The following is a 19,360-nucleotide window of genomic DNA, read 5'->3' on the forward strand; positions in this document are numbered from 1 at the left end:
GTCCTTGGAGGGGCAGGTCAGTTCTGTGTCCAGGGCAGCTGTCTGCCAGCTCCATCTGGTATGCTGGCTGAGACCCTCCCTGCCCACAGACTGTCTTGCCAGAGTGGTGAATGCTCTGGTTATCTCCCGCTTGGGCTACTGCAATGCGCTCTTCGTGGGGCTACCTTTGAAGGTGACCCAGAAACTACAACTAATCCAGAATGCAGCAGCTAGACCGGTGACTGGGAGTGGCCGCCGAGACCATATAACACCGGTCCTGAAAGACCTACATTGGCTCCCAGTACATTTCCAAGCACAATTCAAATTGTTGGTGCTGACCTTGAAAGCCCTAAACGGCCTCGGCCCAGTAGACCTGAAGGAGCGTCTCCACCCCCATCGTTCAGCCTGGACATGAAGGTCCAGCTCCGAGGGCCTTCTGGCGGTTCCCTCCCTGAGAGAAGTGAGGCTACAGGGAACCAGGCAGAGGGCCTTCTCAGTATTGGCACGCGTCCTGTGGAACGCCCTCCCATCAGATGTCAAGCAAATAAACAACTATCTGACTTTTAGAAGACATCTGAAGGCAGCCCTGTTTAGGGAAGTTTTTAATGTTTGATGTTTTACTGTGTTTTTAATATTCAATTGGGAGCCGCGCAGATTGGCTGGGGAAACTCAGCCAGATGGGCAGGGTATAAATGATTTGTTTGTTTGTTTGTTTATTATTACTCTCTCGCCTTAATAGCTCCCTGAAAAGTGCACTTCGCAGTGGTAGCAAAACACAACGATCTGAAATACAGCGAGCGCCAATGCAGATGCCCTGATCATCATCCGGAAGAGCTCACGTCCCGGCCTGCACCTGCCCTGGCTCACCGTTCCTCTCGGATTTGGCCCCCTCCTCGTCCGTGTCCTTGTGGGCGGTGCAGTGATAGCCTTTCTTCATCAACAGGTTGCAGAAGAGGATCCCCAGCAGGCCCATCACGCAGAAAACCGGGACAATGGCCAGGACGGCGTACTGGGTGGCGTTCTCCTCTGGCTTCCCCTCCCGGGTGCCGTTGGCGGCCACCTTGTTGTCCCGCCTCTGCAGAGCTTCAGCGTTGCGTGCCAGGCGGGTCAGCCACTTCCTGGATCCTGAGAGGCAAAAATAAAAAAATGTGATTCGAAACCAATGGAAATGTTTTAATGAATATTTAAGTAAACAAGGATCAAATGAAAGGTTTTGGTTGTGTTTGGAGTAGAATAATTTAAAGCTGAATTACAGTAACATTAAAAAATACATGGTGTTAAAGGAAAGAATGGCAGAAAATTTCAGTTGGAAATAGGTAGTGTTACGCAGCGGTGGAAGTCAACCAATTGTAATGTAATTTTTCCTTTAAAAAAATGTATCTTTCCCCCCCCTTTTTCTTCCACTCCGCTATTTTCTTTTCTTCTTCTTCTTCTTCTTCTTCTTCTTCTTCTTCTTCTTCTTCTTCTTCTTCTTCTTCTTCTTCTTTTCTCTCTCTTCTTTTCCTTTTAGTGGCTATTTCATTTGTTTTTTATGTAAGTATGTACTCTTACGTAAATTTACAAACTTTTGTATACATTTTATGTAATAAAACTTATTAAATTTAAAAAAAAAGAATTGGGAGGAGTTGGTGGCATCACGAGATCAACCAGAACGTACCACCAGCCATGGGGTGACCCCCCCTCCCTGTCCTTGGCTCCAGCTCCAACAACTGTTGGGCTCCCTGCATTTTGCCATCCCAGTCCCCATGGAAACCAGGTCCTGTGGCCTTAATGGATTTGAACTATACCTTCCAGGTCTTGCAGCCCATTCCAGCTTCCCACAACTGACCTTCGTGGGTCCCCTCTCTTTAAGCCGAGACACTAGAAGGCTTTATTATTATTTACTTTATTTTATTGTTTATATGGCAGAAAGTGAGGAGGAATTAAAGAACCTTTTAATGAGGGTGAAAGAGGAGAGTGCAAAATATGGTCTGAAGCTCAACATCAAAAAAACTAAGATCATGGCCACTGGTCCCAACACCTCCTGGCAAATAGAAGGGGAAGAAATGGAGGCAGTGAGAGATTTCGCTTTCTTGGGTTCCATGATCACTGCAGATGGTGACAGCAGTCACGAAATTAGAAGGCGCCTGCTTCTTGGGAGAAAAGCAATGACAAACCTAGACAGCATCTTAAAAAGCAAAGACATCACCTTGCCGACAAAGGTCCGTATAGTTAAAGCTATGGTTTTCCCAGTAGTAATGTATGGAAGTGAGAGCTGGACCGTAAAGAAGACTGATCGTCGAAGAATTGATGCTTTTGAATTATGGTGCTGGAGGAGACTCTTGAGAGTCCCATGAAGATCAAACCTATCCATTATGAAGGAAATCAGGCGTGAGTGCTCACTGGAAGGACAGATCCTGAAGTTGAGGCTCCATTACTTTGGCCACCTCATGAGAAGAGAAGACTCCCTAGAAAAGACCCTGATGTTGGGAAAGATGGAGGGCACAAGGAGAAGGGGACGACAGAGGATGAGATGGTTGGACAGTGTTCTCGAAGCTACTAACATGAGTTTGGCCAAACTGCGAGAGGCAGTGAAGGATAGGCGTGCCAGGCGTGCTCTGGTCCATGGGGTCACGAAGAGTCGGACACGACTGAACCACTGAACAACAAACTTATATGCTGCCCTCCAACTGAAGGTCACAGGGCGGTTGACAACATAAAAACAACCAAGCCTATTCCATTGTGTTAAATGCCTTTTAGGCACCTGGAAGCAAAGCAGTGGTGTCAACGGCGTAGGGCATGCAAATCAAATTAAAACACCCTTTGACATCACATCCTGGTTGTTCCCACTTAAAACAAAATCCACATTTCACCTGGAGATCGTTTCTACAGTCGCATGGGTGTTCCTTTGAATGCATGCTTGTAGCAGAATTTTACAACCTGCCTTTGCCACACAGGCATGCCCGATGGGTGAATCAGCCACAAGTCATTCAACATTTGGGTATCAACAATTATTGCCACGATCTGCCCTGCAGAAATTCCTGTTGCAACATATGTCTGACTAGCCATGATGCTTTCGCACCTCGTGTTGTAAGGAACCGCAATGCACCCCTCGGACCTGTTCTGGTATTCGACAGCCAGACTACTCAGAGGTGGAAGAGGGAACCCCAGGGCTTGGAGTATCCTGCCTTTCTGCACCACCTTGTTCAGAGACACAGGTTTCAAAAAATCTCTCAGACCCACCCATGAAATCCCTAGGTTTGCACATGCACTGAGACACGCTGATGTGTCCCACAAGGCGCACCTGGCAACAAGACAAAGACAACTAGCATGATTCACTATAATCAACTTTTCTTCATGTGACACAAAAGAGAATATCAGGTTGTAATTAATCCTTCACAAGCCAACAAGTTTCACTCAGGGCTCCGTTATATACACTCTGTTGTCTGTTTTTAGGACCCGCCCTATTTTCGTGATCCTAATTTGTTTTAAACTGTTTTTGAAGATGTATTTTGAACTGTGGTACCCCACCCTGCTCCTTCATGGATGACTGTCTTGTCGTGGCGAAGGGGCTTGAAAAACTCAGAGAAGCTATGAGCTATGCCGTGCAGGGCCACCCAAGATGGACAGGTCATAGCGGAGAGTTTTGACTAAACGTGATCCACCTGGAGCAGGAACTGGCAAGCCATTCCAGTATCCCTGCCAAGAAAACTCCATGGACAAAGAAGAATTGATGCTTTTGAATTATGGTGCTGGAGGAGACTCTTGAGAGTCCCATGGACTGCAAGAAGATTGAACCTATCCATTCTGAAGGAAATCAGCCCTGAGTGCTCACTGGAAGGACGGATCCTGAAGCTGAGGCTCCAATACTTTGGCCACCTCATGAGAAGAGAAGACTCCCTGGAAAAGACCCTGATGCTGGGAAAGATGGAGGGCACAAGGAGAAGTGGATGACAGAGGACGAGATGGTTGGACGGTGTTCTCAAAGCTACTAACATGAGTCTAACCAAACTGCGGGAGGCAGTGGAAGACAGGAGTGCCTGGCGTGCTCTGGTCCATGGGGTCACGAAGAGTCGGACACGACTAAACAACAACAACAACCACCTCACCCTGGGATCTTAGGGTGAAGGGCTGGTAATAATAATATAGAAAAATAATAATCACAGAGAAATAGATAAAAACCAGAAATTAGCAACTCATCCTGGGACACTTGGGTTTTTATTTTTAAATAAATATATTTGCCCCGGTAACATTAACATGTCACATTAAGGCAAGTCATGACATGGTATCACTGCATGGAATATTCCCCCACTGCCACTTACATGGGGAATGGAAGCATCTGGGGCAATGACATCATGCCCCTATTTCAACGTAACACAACTTTCCCAGGAAGAGAGGAGAGGATGAGGAAGGAGCAACAGTCGACTCACATTTCTTGCCTCTCCCTAAGAAGTTCCAGGCTCCGAGGCAAATGATTCCAGAGGGCTGTACCTACAACACTAAAAGCCTTTTTTCTAGGACAAGTTAAGCACACCTCTGGGGAACATGGTACTTTCAGCAATGCCACACCTGAGGAGCACAGTCGCTGGGGAGAGCATCTTTTATGTCCCTTGGTTCCAAGTTGTCCATCAAAGAACTGAAGGTAACCCAGGTGATCTCCCATCCAGGCCCTGAGCTACTTCACTTCGGCAAGACAACCTCACCTGCAGACCACGCCCAGCCAGCTCTTTCCCTATCCAGCTTGAATGGAAATAAAACGACCCCTTTTTTGCACCCCCGCGATCTTTTGCTCTCACCTGAGCATCCTGGGAGGCCTTTGGGGGCAGACAAACAAGGCAGGCAGGTGGAGTTTGGGTCTGTCTCACCTTCGGGGCTATAATATCTATGGATGGAAAGAAGAGAGAAGTTCAGGTTAAAGGCTGGTATCTCGGAGATGCCCCAGAGACACCGGCATATCCAACCAGGACAAAGATCCCCGACAGACTTTGAAATTTCTCAGCTAATTTCACTTAAGACGATTACACCAGTCTTTGATATTTCCACGCATGCGTCACGGAAACAGAAATTCACAAAGAATAACCACAAACTCCATTATATACTTTCAGGCCTTGGCGTTTTAAACACTAACGATCAACGCAACCTGTGCTCAGCAGTTTTTTTTTTTTGGTACAGGAGGTTTCGTGTCTTTAATTAATTAAATTTTATGTTACAAACTCCAAAGAATTCATTAATTTCCAGGAAAACATGCCAAAGCAATTAAGAAGAGGAAGACTGAGGGGGGGGGGCACACCAACGATAACAATATTTCTTTATCTAACACAGAGGCAGATTGGGATAAAGATCTCCACTTAAAAGGTTTCCTGGAAATGGAGCAAGCGCTGTCTGATGCGTAACAGCAGGGAGTTCCAAAGGTTTCAGTGCCACCAGATTAAAGGCTCTAGTACTACATTGTACGGAACAGGCCTCTTGATGAACAGTTCTAGGGTGCGAGCAGGGCCGGTGCGTCCATTTAGGCGGACTAGGCGGACGCCTAGGGCGCCGAAATGGAGGGGGCGCCGTGCCGCTTTGTGGCGCTGTGCCGCGCTGTGCAGGCTTTGGTGGGGGGCGAGATGGGCGAGCAGCGGCTTCTCCGCTATAGCAGAGAAACCGCTGCTTGCCTCTCCACCCCCCACCTCCCGCTAAAGAAGGCTTTGGCGGGGGGCGCGCCAGAAGATTGGTGTCGCCTAGGGCGCCAGAAGCCCTAGCACCGGTCCTGGGTGCGAGCCTCTATGACCTTCAACTATGGGGAGTGGCAAGAACAAATTGGATCATGGGGCTTATCCCTACTGCTTTCTCCTAGGGAAACCCAATTTTTAGTACTGAATCATGGCAACCGGGTTTTCTGCAGACTGCAGTTTGCTCCGGTTGAGTGTTAAGTGGCTGGGCAGAACTGCTCGGACCTTTGTGTCCAAAGCATGCGTCAAGCGGGCAATTACTTGGACGTGTGCATGCTAGGCATGGAAACAGCAGAGCCCCATGGTTAAAGTTAAAGTTACCCCTGACCATTAGGTCCATTCGCAGACGACTCTGAGGTTGCAGTGCTCATCTTGCTTTATTGGCCGAGGGAGCCGGCATACAGCTTCCGGGTCATGTGGCCAGCATGACAAAGCCGCTTCTGGCGAACCAGAGCAGCGCACGGAAACGCCGTTTACCTTCCCGCCGGAGCGGTCCCTATTTATCTACTTGCACTTTGACGTGCTTTTGAACTGCTAGGTGGGCAGAAGCAGGGACCAAGCAATGGGAGCTCACCCCGTCACGGGGATTCGAACCGCCGACCTTCTGATCAGCAAGCCCAAGATGCTCAGTGGTTTAGACCACAGCGTTAGGGCCTCATCAAACCTAAATCCGGCCCTGATTGCCATTATCCTCACTGACTCTTCTTATAAGTCACAGCAACCCAAAAGTATCCCATAAGTCCCACCCGATAACCGCAGGACTCCCGTGTGGCAACAAGAGGTGGAAAGCCTTATGCTGCAATGGGGGACAGAATGAAAAATCCCACCTAGGATGCTAGAGGATAAGGAAAGAGGTCAAACCCAGCAAGGGTGGCAGGAATCTGCTTTTCCACTCTCTACAAAATCGACGTGGGGAATTTGGATTAATCAGCAGCCCAGAGTGAGCAAAACGTGACTAGTTTCTCCCTCCTCCCTCTAGCCTTAAGCACAGCAGGATGAGTTCAGCCAAGAGCTGGCAATGAGTCACTGATTCCTGCCCCATCACTTCCTCCTCACTGGTTTCCCGTCAAGATGTTGGGATTCCGGCTCTTCCTGGTACACAGTTTGTCCAGTTTTGCGGCATTTCGGAAATGTTGCTTTGCTGCCTCTCCACAAGGACTCCCTTCGCGGGCGATCATAAACTTCAGGTGTCCCCTACCCTGACAGCATTTCCGGCTAGGGATGGGAGCATCTCAAAATTGGCCTCTCCTTTTCTCAGTTCTGCTCATTCAGCTTGCTTCCTCCCCCTGCCTCAGTTCTCATTATTGCAAAATTGGCCCAAAATACACATATATCTGCAAGCACTTCTCATTCATTCTCTCTCTGCGTGTGTAGTTCTTTCGTATGCTATTTTCACTAAGAGACGTAGCCCATAAACACTCTACCCTAGAATATGCATTTTTTTCATTATTTGGCTGCAGAAGAGCCCTGGAAAATCAGGAGAAAGTGAAAATTTCAAGGGATGGCTGCGTTTCGATGCAGGCAAACTCTGAAGAGGTGTGAATTTAAGCAAATGTGCCTTTTAAAAGTAAAGCGGGTTTCTGTCCCGCCCCGACTTCCAGCCCAGGCACTGGGAACCAGAGCCACAAAAAATATGCACACCTGTGTTTGCTACCTTTCTCTGATACTGAACACATCAAATACTGTCCAAGAGGAACCCAGTCCCTCCTCCAAGGCCAGTAAGAATAATTGTTCTGAAAATGAGGCTATACAGGGGGAGGGCAGCAGCCCAGTTTGCAACCCTTCTAAAAATATTATTCTCTCTCTGATTCTCGCTTGAAATGGCCCAAGCCATCCCAAGGACCGATGAGTCCCTGCTGTGGTATCAATTGCATCCGCACCTCATTTTGCACTCAGACCCCTCTCCACCTGGCATCCTTATCAGCATCAGCTAACCTCCTCCAGGAATGTTGCGCACTGAGGCTGGACTGAATAGCAGGCCACTAAGCCCTGGGTGGATGCAGGTGGCGCTGTGGGTTAAACCGCAGAGCCTAGGCCTTGCCGATCAGAAGGTCGGCGGTTCAAATCCCTGCGACGGGGTGAGCTGCCGTTGCTCGGTCCCTGCTCCTGCCAACCTGGAAGTTTGAAAACACGTCAAAGTGCAAGTAGATAAATAGGTACCGCTCCGGCGGGAAGGTAAACGGTGTTTCCGTCTGCTGCTCTGGTTCGACAGAAGCGGCTCTGTCATGCTGGCCACATGACCCGGAAGCTGTACACCAGTAAAGCGAGATGAGCGCCACAACCCCAGAGTCGTCCGCGACTGGACCTAATGGTCAGGGGTCCCTTTATCTTTACCTTTAAAATCCCCAGCATCTCCAGGTAGGAATTGGGAAGACTCACACTACCTGTCACCCCACAGAGCCACTGCCAATCCGTGCAGACAATACTGGGATAAGGCAAAGTCCCCTGCTCCTGCAATCTGGCTCCCAGTAGGTTCCCCGCAAGGAAATGGGATCGATAGATAACGGAAGTAATACTTTATGCAGCACACACAGTTAATCTATGGAACTCACTGCCACAGGAGGCAGTGTCGGCCACCAACTTGGATGGTTTTCAAAGAGGACTAGGCAAATTTACAGAGGGGGAGACGGCTTTTGATGCCTCCCGGCCAGGATGGCTCTGCTCTGCCTCCACAGTCGGAAGCAGCAAAGCTTCTGAATCCCAGTTGCTGGAAAGCGCAGGTCTTGTGTTCGAATCCTGCTTGCGGGTTTCCCATAAAGGGCATCTGGTTGTCACCTGTGGGAAGAGGATGCTGGACTTGATGGGCCGGTGGCCTGATCCTGCAGGCCCTTCTCCTGCTCAGGGGTCAGAGGACCTAAGTTAAAATCCAAACCTCTGCCACAATTTCACATTTGTGCAAAACTTTATTCCGAGTCTAGCGGACACGCAGGTGTGTTGCCAACTGATTCTCGTACAAGGCTCGGTGTTTGCTGGAGAGTTGCTCTGCTGCCCCCCAGCGCGGGAGGGTTTGGCGCAGGTGTGCCTGCCCTGCAAGAGAACAGACGGTAAAAGGAATAAGCAGCGTTACCCGGGCATGCAGTCCCCGCACAAGGTGTCTGCCGCAGCTGTTCCAGGGCTGGCATGGACCCTCCTCTTGCCTTCGCAGTGGGTATGCAGCGAGCAGAATTCCAGCCCGTAACTGGGAGAGAAGGATCCTGCCGGGCAAGCCTTGCAAATCATCCCCAGTCCTTTCCCGTAGCCGCATGTCTACGGTGGGAAATCAAACACAAAAAGCAGAGTTAAGATGCCACAAGCTCAACCGGGCATGGGGGGGGGCAGTTCTTTATACCTCACTTCCCTTCCAGCTTTTGGACTGACTGGGATGTCGCGGAATCTTCACGAAAATCCCAACGCTCGCGAGACGGGTGAGAGGGTTCCCTATTAAAAGGCTGGATCCTGGGCATGAATGTGAACAAAATGAACAAGATTCCTCCGTGCTGAAGTTGGGTATGCTCTTTTTGCTACCCTCCTCTGTAGTGGGGAGATGGGATTTGAGACGGAGAAGCAGGAAATCAGATTGTGGCAAAAAAAGAGAGAAGAAGCTGTTGAGCATCAGCTCACAGGCAGTGCACAACAGTTCCTGTTAAATTGATGCATGCATTTACAGCAGGTTTCTGTTTATCCAGAGTGGATTAAAAAAAATCAATTTTTTTAAAAATCAAAAAATCCGATTTTTAAAAATTTAAATCTGATTTTTAAAATTTAAATCTGATTTTTAAAATAAAATGCTTTCGGAGGAAAAATCTTTCTAAAGATTGTTTTCTGTTTAAGTTACATTATAGTCCAGTGGCTATTCATCAGGAAATAAGGATTTGTTTTAAGTTTTTAATGTGTGCTAAAACTCAGTCTGTTTTTTTAAAAACACGTTTAACCACATCAGTTAACAAACATGGATACATCTGCTATAATGTTATGGTTTTAGTTAAATAAATTGTTTAAATTGCTATTAAGGAAGATTTTTTCCTCTCTCCTTCCAATAAAGCACAGCAGAAAAGTTGTCCAAATATAAACAGTTAACTTATTAAAACTCACAATAACTTCATAATTATCTGTCTATGTATTTCTAATAGTATAACCAAATCAGTAATTTTTGATATAACTGCAAAAAACTACTCTGAAGGTTTATTATTCCAAAAATGAAACCTTCCTCTGGTTGTAAATATTAAGATTATATCAGCAAGAATGAGTCTTTCTTTAAAAAAGAATTGATTTAAATCAAGACTTACTGACTAGTGATTGAAATCAAGTCTTACTGGCTAGTGATTTAAATCAAGACTTACTGACTAGTGATTTAAATCAAGACTTACTAACTAGTGATTTAAATCAAGACTTACTAACTAGTGATTTAAATCGATTTGATTTAAATCAAATCCACCCTGTTCTAAAGGAACTGCAACCACCAGGGAGAAAATTAAGTGGCAGTTAATATAGTAGGTCCTGTTTATAGAAAGGCACATTGCTTCATGGCTGTCTTGTTTATAGAACACAGCTGCCGGGAGCTATGAGAAAACAGTGCTAATGCGACGGCAATTTGGCAGCAAATGCTTAAAAAGAACAGCCGCAAAATGTGGCCCAGCATGCTTTGCCAGAGAAAGGCCTTTTCAGCTTTGAGGAGCTCCCGTTCTGAGAACGAAATGCATGCTGCAACATAAAAAGAGAACTAAAAATTGTGAGTGTCAAACCTTCAGGCTGTAGCTTTGTCTGACATGTCTAATTGCCCATGGTGAGGTGAAAACATGAATAGAGAAGAATGCTACAGTTTCTCATTCTGCATCCAAAACCAAAAGAGGAACATTTTCTAAATTAAGCCATCTTCCTCTATGAACCTGGCACTGCCATTAAAAATAAATAAATGTGAATGCATGTCGAGGCAGCGGCATGTTTTGTGAAAAGAGGCTCTAAAGGGCCGCCTTCTCTCGCCATTAATAAATGTTGTTGCTGATTTGGTGCTGAACTGTTCTTCCTGCAGAAATTACGCAAATAATTGCGTAATTTAGGGGAAATATAATTCAGCAACCCCTTTGGTTTTGGCAACGCCAGTAGGCTTTGCCGCAAGGTTCTCCCCTGCCCTGTAAGAGCAGCATCAAGTATCTCCAGGGGTAGATTCAGATCCACGGGGACTAGAAACTTTGGTTTTAAATGGATGAATGAAAACAAAAGCACCCGTTCAGCACCCGATGCAGCTGGGCTGCAGAGAGAAGAAGCCAGGCATTCAGAAACATCTCAGACAGGTTTGCTTACCCTGTCTGGCTCCTCTCCCGGAGGACACCCTTCACAAGGGACACAGTAGCCTTTGGAACTCCAGTACTCTTGACTGCCGCATGCTCGTGCCTGATGCCAGAAGAAGGCCTGAAAAAAGCAAAAGGGAGAGAATTTGGCACTCTGACGTCCACAGTGTTCAGATACACACACACACACACACACACACACACACAGCTTTTTTTACATTTTCAACTTAATGGAATCATAGAATTGTAGTGTTGGAAGGGACCCCAAGGATCATCTAGTCCAACCCCCTCCAAAGCAGGAATTGCAACTAAACAATCCCTGACAGGTGGCCATCCAATCTCTGTTTAAAAATCTACAATGAAGGAGAATACACTGCCTCCCTGGGCTACTACTGCAGCCCGTGTTTTGTTAGCCCAAAATGGAAAACAAGCAAGGTCCCAACTAAAGAAGAATGGCAACTTAAGCTGACGGAATATGTACAAAACAAAATAAAAAATAAAAAAATTCCTTCCAGTAGCACCTTAGAGACCAACTAAGTTTGTTCTTGGTATGAGCTTTCGTGTGCATGCACACGAAAGCTCATACCAAGAACAAACTTAGTTGGTCTCTAAGGTGCTACTGGAAGGAATTTATTATTATTATTATTTTGTTTTGACTATGGCAGACCAACACAGCTACCTACCTGTAACTAGAATATGCACAGCTTGCAGACTTAACACAGAATAAGAGAACAAGAAGAACATACAGATTGGAAAACTTTTATTGAATACAGTGGTACCTCGGTTTAAGAACAGTCCTGTTTACGAAAGATTCGGTTTACGAACTCCGCGAAACCAGAAGTAGTGTCCCGGTTTGCGAACTTTGCCTCAGTCTAAGAACAGAATCTGAATGGTGGAAGGGCCCTGGCGACGGGAGGCCTCATTAGGGAAAGCGCGCCTCGGTTTAAGAATGGTTTCGGTTTAAGAACAGACCATCCGGGCCGGATTAAGTTCATAAACCGAGGTACCATTGTATATGGGGGAAATTGTGTACACCTGAAAATGTTGGCAGCGTTAAGATAAATTCAACAGTGTAAATAAGTTTTGATGGATGCAATAATGGAATACGGAATGGTTTAGTTTATGTAAAATATGCAGGGATTTGTGATATGCAAAACGAACCATGGAAAGAGAAGAACGGACGTCACTGATATTTTGAGGTTGTTTAAATGAATGTTCTAAAGTGCAAAACAGAAAATTTAATAAACATTATATATATAAAAGAGAGAGAATTCACCGCCTCCCGAGGGAGCCCGTTCTACAGCTGAACAACTCATAAAAGGCACATCATGAACTCCTCAAAGAATGAGAAGTTCCAGAGTCTGTGTTGCATGCAAAAAGTCGCCAGAAGTCTACAACTGCTGTGGTTGTGTGTTTTTATAAGTCTCTGCTGAAAGCAGATGGAAGAAAGTTCCTGCAGGTGATGCAAAAAGACTGGGGTTTTTTTTCTTTCCCTTGCAAAACTGGATTTTGCTTCCTGAAATGATGGACTAAATGCCTGCCATCCCAAGTCCCTAATCTGGCAGGTTTTAGTCCACACTGTAAAGAGGACTGTGTCCCACATGGTACCCGAGGGCAGGAGGCTAGCTTATGGGGCGCAGGGCAAGAAGAACAGCACACATCCATCTGCCCTGCAACTCCACCCATCTTTCATTTGACGAGAGGCACGGGGAAAGTTCAAGGCAGGGAAGCTTACGAAAAGGAAGAATTGGGAGCAGATGCTACAGAGCCAGATAACCGATGCCAGAACCTTCAGTTGCAATAAAAATATAAAATTACAACGTAATTAAAAACAAAACCAGCCCATAAAGCAAACCGCAGTGAAAGGGCATCAGAAAAACCACAGCATGCCGGGAAATAAGAGAATGAGCTTAGGGAGACTTTGTACGAACTGCTTTTTTCAAGAAAGTATTGATGCTTTTGAATTATGGTGCTGGAGGAGACTCTTGAGAGTCCCGTGGACTGCAAGAAGATCAAACCTATCCATTCTCAAAGAAATCAGCCCTGAGTGCTCACTAGAAGGGCAGGTCCTGAAGCTGAGGCTCCAGTACTCTGGCCACCTCATGAGAAGAGAAGACTCCCTGGAAAAGACCCTGATGTTGGGAAAGATGGAGGGCACAAGGAGAAGGGGGCGACAGAGGATGAGATGGTTGGACAGTGTACTCGAAGCTACTAACATGAGTTTGGCCAAACTGCGGGAGGCAGTGAAGGATAGGCGTGCCTGGCGTGCTCTGGTCCATGGGGTCACGAAGAGTCGGACACGACTGAACGACTGAACAACAACATCTCTCCACACTGAGTACAGTGAAACTATGGAATTTGTTCCCAAGGATTAGACTGATTCAGGGGGGATAATGCTCTCTCCTCTGGAATACGAGATGCCCCATCCACACTGGCATTCCGCCGACTCTAAAAGATGCATGTGTTTAAGGCAAGCAGTCCCCTGATCTTCTGACCTGAACTTCCTGAGCTAGCTGCTTTCATTGCTGTAATTATTATCCTCTTCTAATGACTCGTTTCCACCACACAATTTAATGACAGAGGCTTTCAACGTACGGATGGGATTGTTTTATTGCGCATTTTAATTATGTCGCATACATTTCTAAAATCGGTTTTACACTAGTAAACCACTAGGAAGCCATGTTCATAGAATCATAGAGCTGGAAGGGACCCCAGCAGTCATCTAGTCCAACCCCCTGCAATGCAGGAATCTCAGCTAAAGAATCCAGGACAGATGGCCATCCAACCTCTGCTTAAAAACCTCCAAGGAAGGAGAGTCCATCGCTCCCCAAAGGAGACTGTTCCACTGTCCAACAGCTCTTAATCCCAGGAAGTTTTCCCTGATGTTTAGTCGGAATCTTCTTTCTTCTAACACTCAAAGCCATGGGTTCGAGTCCTACCCTCCAGAGCAGGAGGCAAAGTAAGAAATATATAAGCTACAGGGAACCAGGCAGCGGGCCTTCTCGGTGGTGGCGCCTGCCCTGTGGAACGCCCTCCCATCAGAAGTCAAGGAGATAAACAACTACCTGACATTCAGAAAATACCTGAAGGCAGCCCTGTTTAGGGAAGTTTTTAATCTGTGATATTTTAACGTATTTTAATATTTGTTGGAAGCCGGCCAGAGTGGCTGGGGAGACCCAGCCAGATGGGCGGGGTACAAATAATAAATTATTATTATTATTATTATTATTATTATTATTATTATTATTATTATGAAGAATCACTGCTAAGGCTATCAATGGCTACTACCTTCACTGTTGGAGGCAGTAAGGCTCCAAATACTAGTTTCTGAGAACCACAAGTGCTTTTCTTGGCCCACGGCCAAGGACCAAAGCAAGCATGTGTTTGGGAACTGGAGCATCATCAATCATCTCCGCAAATTGCAGCTTTGCAGATCACAAAAGCAAACTTTTCATCCCTCTGACTCAGTAAAAAAACACACACACAAGACCACGAAAACAAAACAAGACGCAGAAATGCAGCAGTGGCAGAAAAGACGCCCAAACAGCTGACTTCCCCGAGTTTCGTGGACGCAATCTCTGAAGTATTTGGAGGAGGAGGAGAGTGGCAGTAGGGGGTTGCCTTGCACGGGGTTGGATTAGATGACCCTCGGGGTCTCTTTAACTCTACAGCTCTGGCTTTGAAGATGCTCGGACTCAGGACGAAAGGGAGGAATGTGCTAAGAGGAAGGCACGCTTGGCAAACCCTCACCGTGATCAACTCCCGCCCGGAAACCTATGTCCCCACTGTGGAAGGGTGTGTGGATCCAGAATTGGCCTCCACAGTCACTTACGGACTCACTGTTAAGACCGTGTTCATGGAAGACAATCTTACTCGGCTACGAGGGATCGTCAAAGAAGAAGAAGACAGGGAAGAACTCTTCGTTGGGTAAGTCAGTCTGTAATGTCATCAGCAGGTGAAATTCGGAGTTCAACACAAACCATGAAGAAGAAGAAGAAGAAGAAGAAGAGAAGAGTTTGGATTTGATATCCCGCTTTATCGCTACCCAAAGGAGTCTCAAAGCGGCTCACATTCTCCTTTCCCTTCCTCCCCCACAACAAACACTCTGTGAGGTGAGTGGGGCTGAGAGACTTCAGAGAAGCGTGACTAGCCCAAGGTCACCCAGCAGCTGCATGTGGAGGAGCGGGGACGCGAACCCGGTTCCCCAGATTACGAGTCTACCGCTCTTAACCACTGCGCCACACTGGCTGAAACAGGAAGGATTGGAGAAAGGCTCCCCACATTCTGCAGATATTCAAATGTTCTTGGCCACCTTCTCCTGATGCCTGAGCTTCTCGGAGCTCTTAGAGGTCTGCCTGCGCTGGCAAAGAGCTGACTCACCGCCAGCTTAAGATGACAGAGCAGCCCCCTAGCATTCATGGCTGCCCAGGCAGCATTTTAGCACATGTTGCAACGTGGGTTGCAGTTCAGACCTGCTCATTGTGGTTTTGTTTCCTTCCCTTGGAAAACTTCCTCTTGTTGGCTGGGGTCCCATACACGGCCTGCACACACACACACACACACACACACACACACACACACCCCGCCACAGTCGGGAGTCTATTTTGGGAAAGAGGGCGAGAGCAAAGCTCAGCTGGCCAATCCCAAGTGGGGTTGAAGTGCAAAGACATCGGTGGCTTCAAAGAGACTCGTCTGTTGGGTCTTCCTGGGTTTCCTCAAGGTTACCAGCTGGACCTGTCGTGCCCAAACTGTCTGCCAAGGAACATTTATGGGTCAGGAGGGAACTGCTGGTGCCACGATATATCTTTCAAAAATTAATCATGAGAAGCTCCTGGAAGGACAAAGTGTTTGTGCTCAATGCATTTCTTGACCTGGTGCCGACTCTTTCCTTAGGACGGATAATGGTCCCCTTCTCTGTCTTGGGTATGAGGAGTGGAGCATTTAATCACCCCCGAGGCAGAGATGCAGCTAGAGTGTGTGCTGTGTCAGAGGAGGGTGGCTAATGCCTCTCTGCATGAGTCACTGCTCTGTATATTGGAAGAAGCAAAGATCAACAGCGTCGAAGCAATGATTCTTCAACATCAACTTCGCTGGACTGGTCATGTTGTTTGGATGTCTCATTATCGTCTTCCAAAGCAACCGCTCTACTCCGAACTTAAAAATGGAAAACGTAATGCTGGTGATCAACAAAAGAGGTTAAAAGACTCTCTCAAAAAATGCAGTATAAACACCAACAACTGGGGAACACTGGCCTGCGAGCGCTCCAATTGGAGAACAGCCTTTATCAAAGGTGTTATGGGCTTTGAATACACTCAAACTCAGGACGCAAGGGAGAAATGTGCTAAGAGGAAGGCACGCTTGGCAAACCCTCACTGTGATCAACTCCTGCCCGGAAACCTATGTCCCCACTGTGGAAGGACGTGTGGATCCAGAATTGGCCTCCACAGTCACTTATGGACTCATTGTTAAAACCGTGTTTATAGAAGACAATCTGCTCTGTGCTAGCCTCCATTCCAGAAATAGGGGGAGAGAGAAGTCCAGCCACGGACGACTCTGGGGTTGCGGCGCTCATCTCTCTTTCAGGGCGAGGAAGCCAACGTTTGTCCGCAGACATTTTTTCCGGGTTCTGGCAAAACCGGAGCAGCGCACAGAAACACTGTTTAACCTTCCCGCCGGAGTGGTACCTATTTATCTACTTGCACTTTGACGTGCTTCTGAACTGCTAAGTTGGCAGGAGCTGGGACCGAGCAATGGGAGCTCACCCCGTTGCGGGGATTCGAACCGCTGACCTTCCGATTGGCAAGCCCCAGGCTCTGTGGTTCACACCACAGCGCCACCCGCATCCCTAGGGGGAGAGACAGAGTGTGGGAAAAGGGGGTGGCAGAAAGAGAGAGGGAATGAAAATGAACTGGCAGAAGGAGGGGGAGAGAGAGAGAGAGCCTGTAAAGACAGTGTTAGAAAGAGGGAGAGAGAAAGGGGGGACTGCACCCACAAAAAGAGGTTCCCTTGTCCTTGATTTTTAACAGTAAAGAGCCAGTAAGAAGCCTGGTAGGTTGGTAAGCAGCTTCTTGCTTGGCTGATGTGGATTATTCACAGGCAGGGAATCTTTGATTCCCTCCTCTCTCTGCCAATAGACCATCACATCCTCAGGTTTACTACCAATCTGGGTGTGTGCATAAGGAATGGGAACATTTGCAAAGCAGCAGAGGCAGAAATTGCTGGTGGAACAAGGTGTTGAAATATACATTTATATAAAAAAAGAACTTTTTTTACTTGGCATTGTAGGTGGGGGTATTAGTAGACAAGGCAAAAAATTGTTCTTACATGCGACGACGGCAGCAAGAGTATTATTGGCACAGAAATGGAAACAAGAAGAATTACCGACAAAAGAGGAGTGGCAGGTGAAACTAATGGACTACGCAGAACTGGATAAGATGACAGGGAGAATTCGAAACCGTCGGGACCAGAGGTTCTTGGAAGGATGGAATAAATCTGAGAACTATTTGGAAAACAACTGTAAACAACAAACTACGCTAGTAGGACGGCAAGACGTTTTGTAAGGAGGGATACATGAAATACTGCAGAGAAAAATTATGAAAAGGACAATTAAGTTATAGATTGTTAAAAATAATAAGTGAAATTAATGAAATGCAAGATTAACTTATGAAGACTGAAAATCACTAGGCGTGGTTGGCGGAAGTCCAAAATATTGTATAAGATATGAATAAATGTTATGTGATGTTTGGAAAATATATGCAAATACACCCCACCCCCACCCCCCTTTGCATTTTTGATTGTATTGTTTGACAATTTGTATGGATTTAAAACTTTCTCAATAAAAATTTTATTTTAAAAAAGGAAAAATATATGCAAAAATTTAATGAAAAATATATATATTAAAAAGAGATTGCTGGTGGAAACACTTTAGGGACCACTTTTCCTGCACGGCAACAAAGCCAAGTCGTGCGGGAGAAATCGCACTTACCGTCAGGAGGCTGAGGGCTGAGCAGAAATTCAGGGTCCTCTTCATCTTGAGGGGTTCGGTTTCAAAGCAGCCGCAAAACGAAGCTGTTGGGGGGGCAGAGAACAGAGAGTTTACTGACACAGAGGTCCAGCCTTTTATACTCTCCTCCGAACAGGCTGTGGTCCCAGCTCTCTTTAATGAGCTGTGTTTACCTCCATTCCCCCATACAGCTCTTGTTTACCCCTGCAAATTACAGTCAATTGCACAGGAAACGTATCAGCTGTGATTTAAACTAAAGGAGAAGGAAACGGGAAATGTACGGGCTTCCTCCCGCAGTGGGAGTCAAAAAACGCTTCCCCTCTTCGGTTTATTTATGTGGGTTCAGGTGCTTTTTGAAGTCGTTCGATGCCTCAGAGCCTTCCAGTTCCGAAGGAAAGCTTCTCTGCCAAAATGCCGATGGCAAGAGAAGAGCTGCGCTGGATCAGACCGAAAAAGCCCGACGGGTCCAACATCCTGTTTCTCACAGGGGTTAACCAGATGTCTACGGGAAGCCTGCGATCAGGACTTGGGTGCAACAACGGCCCTCTCTTCGCTCTCGTGATTCCCCGCCGCTGGCATTCAAAGGAATACTGCCTGCAATATTGGGAGATACTGCAAGGCCATCGTAGCCCAATCCTCAATGAGGAGCTGCTACTTTCAAGTGGGATCCGTCAAGTTGCAAATTCAAGTTGTGCAAGGGTTCATGGGAGAGGGCTTGCATTTCCCCCTCCCCCCCCAAAAAAAGGTCCGACTTTTTTTTTTAGATCAGGAAAGTAACGGAGAATTGCACCGGAAAGCACGGGATAACGCTTGCTTTGTCACATCATCTAACCTCTCCGCAAACGTCATCTAATCTCCATGCAAGCAAATTGAGTGCTCCATAGATGGTGTCTCTGGAAGCAGCCTTTGTCTATTCCAGGTGTGTGGGGGGACCTTGTTCTCCCCAAATGTGGCTGAAATACAATCCCCTATCGCCCCTGGCCATTGCATAGCTGTCAACTTTTCCCTTTTTTTTAAAGGGGAATTCCCCTATTCCGAATAGGATTCCTCACAAGAAAAGGGAAAAGTTGACAGCTCTGCCATTGGCCATGCTTGCTGGGGCTGCTGCGAGTTGCAGTTCAGCAGCATCTGGAGAACCAAAGGTTCCCCACACTGGGCCCAATCCTTTTACAAAGCCATCCAATCCGGTGGCCCATATAATATTAATGATAATTTTATCATTTATACCCTGCCCATCTGGCTGGGATTCCTCAGCCACTCTGGGCAGCTCCCAACAGAACACTAGAAACAGAATAAAACTCCAAACGTTAAAAACTTCCCTAAACAGGGCTGCCTTCAGATGTCTTCTAAAAGTCAGATAGTTGTTTATTTCCTTGACATCTGATGGGAGGGTGCCACCACCGAGAAGGCCCTCTGCC

The 19,360-nt window shown here is 46.8% G+C and overlaps 1 protein-coding gene across 1 annotated transcript in view; it reads right to left on the reverse strand.

The window, feature by feature from the left end:
- RELT (RELT TNF receptor) overlaps positions 1–18,037 on the reverse strand; it is a 31,680-nt gene extending 13,643 nt beyond the window's left edge. The window contains exons 1-5 of the mRNA XM_033145737.1: positions 17,925–18,037; positions 10,953–11,060; positions 8,740–8,918; positions 4,755–4,840; positions 847–1,104 (exon numbers count right to left, since the gene is read on the reverse strand). Of these exons, the coding sequence (XP_033001628.1) occupies positions 847–1,104; positions 4,755–4,840; positions 8,740–8,918; positions 10,953–11,060; positions 17,925–17,969 (676 nt within the window). The 5' untranslated portion in view covers positions 17,970–18,037. The remainder of the gene's footprint in view (positions 1–846; positions 1,105–4,754; positions 4,841–8,739; positions 8,919–10,952; positions 11,061–17,924) is intronic.
- Between the last annotated feature and the right edge of the window lie 1,323 nt (positions 18,038–19,360).

The sequence above is a fragment of the Lacerta agilis genome, chromosome 4 (genome assembly GCF_009819535.1).
Source record: "Lacerta agilis isolate rLacAgi1 chromosome 4, rLacAgi1.pri, whole genome shotgun sequence".
Taxonomy (NCBI): Eukaryota; Metazoa; Chordata; class Lepidosauria; order Squamata; family Lacertidae; genus Lacerta; species Lacerta agilis.